The sequence below is a fragment of the Gadus morhua genome, chromosome 12 (assembly GCF_902167405.1).
Source record: "Gadus morhua chromosome 12, gadMor3.0, whole genome shotgun sequence".
Taxonomy (NCBI): domain Eukaryota; kingdom Metazoa; phylum Chordata; class Actinopteri; order Gadiformes; family Gadidae; genus Gadus; species Gadus morhua.
In genome coordinates, this window is record NC_044059.1 from 27,903,811 (window position 1) to 27,913,810 (window position 10,000).

The following is a 10,000-nucleotide window of genomic DNA, read 5'->3' on the forward strand; positions in this document are numbered from 1 at the left end:
GGCCCTAGACAGAGAACGCTTGCATGCGCGCACATGTGCACACAGGCACAGTCCCATTCTGACATGCGCGGGCACGTGGATATACACACTCGGAGCAGAGCGCGCTCGCCTTCGGTAGTAGAAGCAGCTCTACGCTAGCGAATGAAAGCAAAGCGGACACCTACCGTCTCGAGAAGCGGCGTGAGGCTCAGGCGGCTCGGACCCTCTAGAACCCTCTAGAACCGTGCTGGGACCCTCTAGAACCATGCTGGACTGACCGCGGAGAGTCGACTACGATCAATGGCTTGGCTTTGAAATCGTTAACAATTTATCGGAAAGGAGGCTGAGACGGAGCGAGAGTGAGGGAGAGAGGGAGAGTGGGAGAGAGAGAGAGAGAGAGGGAGAGAGTGAGTGGTGTGAGGAGTGGGGCTAAAGATTCTTTTAGCGATGGAACTTACAATGGAAAACATTGGAAACCTGCACGGCGTGCCTCACGCTCACCAGACGAGCGACTTAATGAACTCGCCGCACGCGCGCCAGTCGTCGTCGCACCGGAACCTGGTGTCGCACGGGCGCTCCGCCATGGTGTCCAGCATGGCCTCGATACTGGAGGGCGCGGGGGACTACCGCACGGACCACTCTCTGTCCGGGCCCCTGCACCCCGCCATGACCATGTCCTGCGATTCGGGGATGAGTCTGAGCAGCACCTACACCACCCTCACGCCGCTGCAGCACCTGCCGCCCATCTCTACCGTGTCGGATAAGTTCCACCATCATCCCCATCCACACGCTCACCACCACCCGCACCAGCGGCTCTCGGCGGGCAACGTGAGCGGCAGCTTCACGCTGATGAGGGACGACCGGAGCCTCGCCTCCATGAGCAACCTCTACGGCCACTACCAGAAAGACATGTCCGGCATGGGCCAGTCGCTGTCGCCGCTCTCCAACGGCCTCGGCTCGTTGCACAACTCCCAGCAGTCGCTCGGCGCCTACGGGCCGACGGCGCACCTCTCCAACGACAAGATGCTCTCGTCGGGGGGCTTCGAGTCCCACGCGGCCATGTTGTCCCGGAACGAGGAGCACCTGGCCCGGGGTCTGGGGGGCCACGGAGCAGGGCTCATGACGTCGCTGAACGGCATGCACCACCACAGTCATCAGCACTCCCAGGCGAACGGCTCCATGCTGTCGGTGGAGCGGGACCGGCAGACGGTGGGAGGCGGGCAGGGGGGCGCTGGGTCGGGCCAGGTGGAGGAGATAAACACCAAGGAGGTGGCGCAGAGAATCACCGCCGAGCTCAAGCGATACAGCATACCCCAGGCCATCTTTGCCCAGAGGATCTTGTGTCGGTCCCAGGGAACGCTGTCCGACCTGCTACGAAACCCTAAACCCTGGAGTAAGCTCAAGTCGGGCCGGGAGACCTTCCGGAGGATGTGGAAGTGGCTGCAGGAGCCCGAGTTCCAGCGGATGTCCGCGCTGAGGCTAGCAGGTGAGTGAGGAGGCAGCCCTGAATCTGACCGATGTGAGGTGATCAATGTGGAGTCAATGTGGCGAGACTGTCAATAGCCGCTCAGAGGGACATTACTACAAGTTATTGGTCAATAGCATCGAGTCAAACTTCACTGGGACAGTGGACTGTTCGGTTTGTTCGGCGTGGGGATCTATATATTAGGATTGAACTCCCGTCATATGTAGAGAGGCCTTATGGTTGTGTAGTCTGGCGGTGTGGTTCTAGTATAGCTCTCTATAGCTCTACAATAGAGCCACACACACACACGGTTTATTATGGGAAAACAATCGCAACATCGAATTCTCTATGGATGGACGCTACAGAGAGGTTGAAACAGTAATAGGCCTACACAACGTGTCTCTCTGTGTATCTCCTTTCCTCTCTAACACACACACACACACACACACACACACACACACACACACACACACACACACACACACACACACACACACACACACACACACACACACACACACACACACACACACACACACACACACAGGGACGTGTTTGTGTGAGAAAAAAAGAGCGAGAGACAGAGAGCAAAAAGTTAAAAGTTAAGAAGAGGTAAAATAAATATATGGAAAATGATGTAAGGACTAAATTTCAGAAAACGTATGAAAATGCTGGCTCCCTATCATCAGCTTGATTGCATCTTCCCCCTATCACCTCAACAATAGAACAAAGCTTTAGGTCGGCCTTGATACAGGCTCACAACACGGGCCACACAACACACACACTCCGCGCACACTGCAGTTTCGCTTTTCTCTCAGTTCCCATAGCCCGATAGAAATAATTTGTAAAAATCAAAAAAATCTATTTTATATTTCAACTGTCAAATTGGTGAAAGCGTAAACAAGGAGGGTGAGGGACGCGGGGGCCCCACGGAGCCGGGGGAGCGTGACCCCTGCTGGGATCGATACTCAGGCACCGCCGTCCCTCTGCAAAATGGCGCTCTGATAAATGATCGATTCGGATTTGGAAGACAGCGAGAGAAGCAGATGTGTCTTTCCCTGGGATGGACGTTATGAAAGACAATGACACCCGCACGCTGTTTGCATTGTGTCGCAAAATGCTGAATCTGGATCTGCTTTGAAAATGATATAACAGCGAGAGAGAGAGAGAGAGAGAGAGAGAGAGAGAGAGAGAGAGAGAGAGAGAGAGAGAGAGAGAGAGAGAGAGAGAGAGAGAGAGAGAGAGAGAGAGAGAGAGAGAGAGAGAGAGAGAGAGAGATGGATAGGCAATGTCTGTGTATATGTATATATATTTATATAAATATAAGGGATTTATATAGGCCCATATATATAGGCCTATATATATATATATATATATATATATATATATATATATATATATATATATATATATATATATATATATATATAATATAAGTATTTCTATATGTTTCCTACCTCGGATTCTTTTTGGCGTGCGTGTCATTCGGTGGCTCTACGACCAGGCCCGTTGGCGGAGGCGCTCGCAGATTTATCGTCCGCTGGAAATGTGTTTCCAACTTTAGAACCTGAGATACTTAGAACCCGATGAACTGAACGCAAATGAAGAGCTGTGACATTTGCAGTGTTAAAAACAACGATAGTAATGCCCCCCCGCACACACACACACACGCACACACACGCATGCACACGCACACACAAACAAAACACACACACACACACACACACACACACACACACACACACACACACACACACACACACACACACACACACACACACACACACACACACACACACACACATTGATGTTTTGTGCAAAGGCCTCGTTTAGACGTGCACTTCCAAACGTCAATCTGCGCTTCTCTGTCGTATTTCAGCAGACAGTTCAATTAAGCAGATATAGTGGCATATTTTAGTTCCAGTCGATGCGCTATTGAAAAGCACTTAATGACATGTAAATTGTTCCTTTGCGCATTTAGTGGGGTTCTGGTAAATAAAGATTTAAACACTCCACAATTGTCTCTTTAAGTGCCACTGTTGTTAAAGCTAATTGGGTTGTAGGGTTTATATCTTCCTACCACCGGATAACCGCTATTTCGCGCGCACACGCACACACACACGTACACACACACACACACACACACAGATTATAGGCTATGAGAGCGAGGGAGGTGTGTGTGTGTGTGTGTGTGTGTGTGTGTGTGTGTGTGTGTGTGTGTGTGTGTGTGTGTGTGTGTGTGTGTGTGTGTGTGTGTGTGTGTGTGTGTGTGTGTGCGTGTGCGTGTTTGTGTACGTGCGCGTTTGTGTAGTATGATCCTTTGTGTCCTGAGTCAACGGCTGAGATTCATAGTGAATTTGGATGTAAAAATGTATGCATTACTATTTATTTATTTTAATCCGCTGGAATCTTTCGGTAAATATTTCCTTTATCCGGACTACGTCTGTGTGTTGATGCGATGTCTCTCGCCTCGTGAGGGTTACCTTGCTGCCTGCGGCCGGATGGCGGCTGAAATGACAAATGACGTATGTAAATCGCTGAAGCTATACGTTTTACTTATTGCATTTAAAATCGCCATTATCGGAGGTGCAGATGTGGGCTGGGCTGAGTGGGAGTCGGGGGAGGGGGGGGGGGGGGGGGGGGGGGGAGGGGGGGGGGGAGGGGGGGGGGTTGTAATGTTGAAAGGGAGGCTGGGCAATACTCGGTCGGCCACATCAATCAATAAATTCAAATTACTATTCCAAATTCATCACAGTCACACAAATCAATACAGTTGCCCTGCTTAGCTAATGCGAAAACGCTAGAGTCTGCACACTCTCACGACGTTCCCCCCCGGACCGAGGAGCAGAGCGGGGACCGGCCGGTAGGGGGGGCTGGTTATGGGGGGGCGGGGAGGGGCTTGTTATGGGGGTGGCTTTTTACGGGGGGGACGGGCTTGTTACGGAGGGGGGGTTGCTTGCTATGGTGGAGCTTGTTATGGGGGGGGGGGCTTGCTATGGTGGAGCTTGTTATGGGGGGGGGGGGGGGGGTTATTGGGGGGTCCGCTAGTCTGTGCCCTTCACGCTCAACGTCTCGTACTCGAATTAGGGCAGAGCTCGGTGTCTATCGGCTCTGCCCCCCCCCCCCCTCCCCCCCAGGTCCGACCAGAAAGTGCAAATATGGATTATGTGACCTAAAACCCAGGGCAAATTAATACCCAGCACACTTTAGACTATGCTCGCCAAACCATCTTACAAACCAATGTAGTTCTAAGTTGCATGAGAGCAGGCGGTGATATTTTATTGCATGAACAAGAGGTGGCAGAGGAGACACGGCGAAGTCTACGGGGCCTATAAAGATTGCATTAACGATGAAAACAATTCGTCTTTGCATCTGTGTTGAATTCCACACTCCATCTCAATGTATTTGGTTGGGTCAATAAAGCCGTGATCGATAAGGATAGCCAGTGCATCTATCAATTATCCCGCCTCAGCACTCTCTCCCATTGGTCTCTCTCCCCCCCAAGAGCAAGAAGAGAGGCAAATGGGGGAAAGGATAAAGCCTAATAAAGCCTTATTGCACACCTCTTTCTCTCCTCCATGCTGTAATCATGTTAGATTTGTTGGTTGAAGAGAAGGCCCTTTCCATACGATATGCCCTCGGCTTATACGCACATTATGTTATGGACAGTCACGGTCATGCTAAACAACGTCGCTAAACAACGTCTACAAACAAGGTCTGCATTAGTATGTTTATTGGGAGATGAAGGCTATCGCTCACGTTTTGTTGTAGCCGACCGCGGAAAAGTAAAAATAAACACAAATACGCTGCACCGCCTGCCAAGAACTTCCAATTCACTCCGGAGAAAAGCGCAGCGGTGCCCATTATACTGGGAATGGGGAGAGCACGTGCCGGGGTGAGAGGTCAAACACACGAGACCCGGAGAAGAGTGGAGCGCGCCTGTGCGGAGGCCTCGGATCAGGGTTCAGCGGAACACGAGGAGCGGCCCCGTGTCACGAGGACACGTGGGAACGGACTTCATCCAGAGCCCACCGTTCTGTTTTCTCGTGCATCGTCCGGCTCAGCGCTGCCGTGTCGCCGTGATTCCCTCGCGTCACAAACAGTCGCGTGATGCAGCGTGGGGAGCTGACCGGGGTGCTGAAGGACAAGACGGGTTCTTTGTCTTCAGCACGCAGTCAGTGGTTTAAATGAGACATTCTGACTGATATAGACCTAGTGGACCACAATTAAAAGGCTATTTCTGCAGTTCACTCCCTCCCCACTCTCCCCCATTCCTCTCCATCGCTACTATATTCTCTCAGCGGTCTCTCCATTAATTGGCGTCTAAATGTCTCACACATACAGGAAAATCTAAAATTGTTGTGTTGCTGGGTCATTTAAGCCCGGCTGATTGGATAGGGTATTAAGATGTGGTTAATGCGGAATCCTCCGAAACAAGGTGTTTTTTTTCACGGAGAGATGGCTTGATGATCGATTGGTCTTTAATAATTGATGAGAGCGGGTTGACAGGGGAGCGGACAGGCAGCTGCGGTTTGGAGATGCTGTTTGTTAAGCACGACTGCGTGTACTGTAAATACTTGGACATGCAACTGGGCCTGTGGTACTAAACCACCTTGTCGAAATGTCTGGGGCCTTCTGGATGAGCTAACGAGCAAACCGACTTGAATTTAAATAAAAAATATATTAATTGCATTTTGCGTATTTCAGTCAGAGTTCCCACACAGACTATTTGGATTGCTTTCCGAGCAACCGAACTCAGACACCGATCCGACTGAAAGCAACAGAAACACATCATATCGCCTTGCCCGTCGCCCCGCCAATTCCTCCTCTCTGGAGTCTATGTGACCGGGATGTAGAGTGAGTCTGCGCCATAGGCGTTGTTGGCCGATCTGGCGAGCCCTGAATCTGTATCGATTTCCATTCCCCGGCCTTTCCTTTCCATCTCTGGAGCTGCGCCATGCAGTCACAGCTCCAGCTATCTCCCTCTCTACCCCGCCCCCTTCCGCTCCACTGTGCAACACCATTTCACCCATTAACACTCACCCTTCATAACGCACGGCAGAGTGAGGAATAAAAGCATGCTGTTCCCCGCCTTGTTGAATTCTTTCCCTCCCGTTTCCCTCCGCAACATTCGACATTGGGTCTGGCTTTCTTTGTAAAAACACCCCCCCCCCCTCTCTCTCTCTCTCTCTCTCTCTCTCTCTCTCTCTCTCTCTCTCTCTCTCTCTCTCTCTCTCTCTCTCTCTCTCTCTCTCTCTCTCTCTCTCTCTCTCTCTCTCTCTCTCTCTCTCTCATGAATATCTCATGTATGTGCTGTGTGATACTATACATGTAAGCTGCATATGCTGCACAATACAATTTGCAAACCTATTCTAGATACATAGTGGATGCATATGCAATGCACCCGCATGTATCCCCCCCCCCCCCCCCCCCTCTCTCTCTCCCCCCCCCCCCCCCCCCCCCCCCCCCCCATGTATGGACCTATGGGAAGCATGCTTTGCAATTATAAATGCAGCAGACCTGGCTGTGTACAATCTAGAATAGCGTCTATTCTTTTTAAGATGATCAATTCGAACGCTGCTCCGTCGCCCCCTCGCCAAACCGAATCGATAGGAGAGAATGACCTTTAAATCAAATTGCTCTCAGACTGCACTGAATACACGAGACGAGCCTGGAAGGGTTAAATGGCACTGCGAGCTTTACCTGTTTGCAAAAAAAAAAAAGAGCAGCAATGGTTATCAATTAGCATTTATTATAATGAAATAATATTGGTCACGCGCAGTGAACTCATATTGCACTCAGGACTAAAGGGCTTTATGGTCATAGGCAGTGGTAGCCAGCTAACAAGAACTGGTTTGTGTGAACCGTGGACCCAGTATGACCAGCGGCACCAGTACTGATAGCCTACCAAGAGCCTATCACCCCCCCCCCGGCGCCCTGATCCGCTTATCGGAGCCTCTGACAGGCCGTCCTTTATTAACGGCCCGATAATAGCTTGTTTAATGCGCTTTCGGAGCGAGGACACGGTCGACGCAATTAAAGGACAGAAAGAAATCGTAGTTCTGTTCCATTCAAAGATCAGGACGTTGGCTACAGCTCCCCGTTCTGTTCTCTAACATCCTGATGGGGAACCGCATCCTGTGCACCGCTTGTCAGCTTCAAGTCATCCAATCAAAAACGGCAACGAACAGACGATCGATTTATCTTCCACCGTGCCAACTTACAGGATAACATTTTGGAGGATTCAACGATATCCACATAAACCTTTTATTATTGTCTCTGTAGGCCATGTCCATATTGCTTTGGTTATTTCCTGATGTTGTCAGTTCACCGCACTCTGTGGTTTGAGATGAACACACACACACACGCACACACACACACACACACACACACACACACACACACACACACACACACACACACACACACACACACACACACACACACACACACACACACACACACACACACCTGTGCCATCTCGCTTACTGTAATATTCTTTTTTTATTTTGCTTACAAATATTCCAATATTGGTAGCAATATTTTGCGTTCAGGATTGGATTATTATAATTATTATTATTTGTAGTAGTAGTATTATGATCATTGTTATTATTATTAGCCAAATATTGAGTATTATAACTACATTTAATTATTATTTATCAAAGGCACATTTCTCACCCCTAAAAAAAAATACACCTGCTTTATGCCTACATGCAAACTCCTGCTGAGACTCGCAGTGAGTCAACATAAAGAGTTACAGTGTGATTCTGAAACCCAACAGCTGTAATAAATAGGCCTACATCTTCCCAAAGTGAATTAAGAATTATCCGACCTGGTTTTCAGCTAAATGCATTTATTCAGCGTCGACCCCAGACAGCCCAGTCTGCGGCTTACACGCGGTTCACTATCGATCCCCCCCTACCCCGGTGCCCTCCCGGTGGCCCCCCGGTGCGCCCCCCCCCCCCCGTGCCCCCTGTTCGCCCCCTTTACCGCAGAAGAGCACGCCTCAGTCGGCCCACCGCCCCGTCTCCCACCGCCCATTCTGCCGAGCACCCTCTGGGTAGGGGATGATGATCAGTGGTGGAGAGCGTTAGTTACCGGCCTGGTGGTAGTGGTGGTTAGCGTTAGTTACCGGCCTGGTGGTAGTGGTGGTTAGCGTTAGTTACCGGCCTGGTGGTAATGGTGGAGAGCGTTAGTTACCGGCCTGGTGGTAGTGGTGAAGAGCGTTAGTTACCGGCCTGGTGGTAGTGGTGGTTAGCGTTAGTTACCGGCCTGGTGGTAGTGGTGAAGAGCGTTAGTTACCGGCCTGGTGGTAGTGGTGGTTAGCGTTAGTTACCGGCCTGGTGGTAGTGGTGAAGAGTTTAAGCAGCAGGCCTGGAGGTATTGCTGGTGTAGTGGTGCTGCTGGTGTGACGCCTACAAGAAGAGCGTGCAACATGGTGGTGATGATGATGTGATGATGATGATATCGGTGATCATTTCTGTTATGGGATCAAATAGTTTGAAATATTTTTCTGCTTGATTTTTGCAGTTTGGTCAAACGAGGGGCCTACAGAACTATCCAAGCATACTTATCCCTTTCTAGAGAATGAAATGCTCACGCTGGTTTTTGAGGTAGAAGAGAAGAGGAAACTGAAGCTTTCTCTATGAAGCATAATGATTATAGGCGTCATTACGGTCATGCGTAACAGGTCGCCAGTGATGTGAATGTCTATTCCAGTCTAACGCGTTGGCTGCAGGCCTAAGACACATGCGAGAACTAGTTTCTTATTAACTCAGCCAAATAATGCAAGTTCAAATCCGCTCACCCGGTACCCTCAATCACGCCCATAAATGGCTGAACGCTTTCATTATCTAAAAACTCATAAGGAGCGTGATCATCGCAAACAGCAATCTTTATTGATTATTGAATTTCTGGCGCCCTGTAATTTCTCAGATTTTATTACAAGGGAAGCTAATAACACGTGGTGGAGTGTAAAACGGCATCGAATATTATTCCCTTTAATTCCTGCCTCCATTGGATGCATATTTTATGTAGGCTATCTTAAATAAAACACAACTTAATTTTGCATTAATATTAAATGGCATAACGCGTCATCGCCTTAACGGTCTCGTTTAATTGATTTCAGGCCGTGATAGGAATTAACTCACCATAACACTTAAACCATAGCTAAACAGGCCCCAGTGGTTCCTGGTGTGAGTGACCGTGTACTTGGGGAAACAGGCCCGTGTGGATCCCGCTGGAGGGTGACCGGATACCGGGGAACCGGGAGAGGGTGGCCGGGTACCGGGGCTCCCGGTGGACGATGGCCGAGGCGGGGCGGCGGGGAAAAGCTTCGCAGCCGCCTCGTGACGAGACCACCAAACACACGGTGGCACTTCATCAGTATATTAACACCAATTCTCGCTCATTACATTAAGGAGTATCGAGCCGGGAGTGTGTTGGCAGTGCCCTACAGCCTGGACGGATAAATACTGGAGAACCGCCTTTTAAATGCTCGTCGCATCGATACACACTATCAATCTTCATGGGCCGGACTTAAAACCTTAACCGGTA

General features: G+C 50.0%; 1 protein-coding gene across 1 annotated transcript in view; it reads left to right on the forward strand.

The window, feature by feature from the left end:
- Positions 1–10,000, forward strand: part of onecut3a (one cut homeobox 3a) — a 17,141-nt gene that overhangs the window by 127 nt on the left and 7,014 nt on the right. Inside the window, exon 1 of the mRNA XM_030371809.1 lies at positions 1–1,465. This exon is cut by the window's left edge and continues 127 nt beyond it. Within this exon, the coding sequence (XP_030227669.1) occupies positions 427–1,465 (1,039 nt within the window). The 5' untranslated portion in view covers positions 1–426. The remainder of the gene's footprint in view (positions 1,466–10,000) is intronic.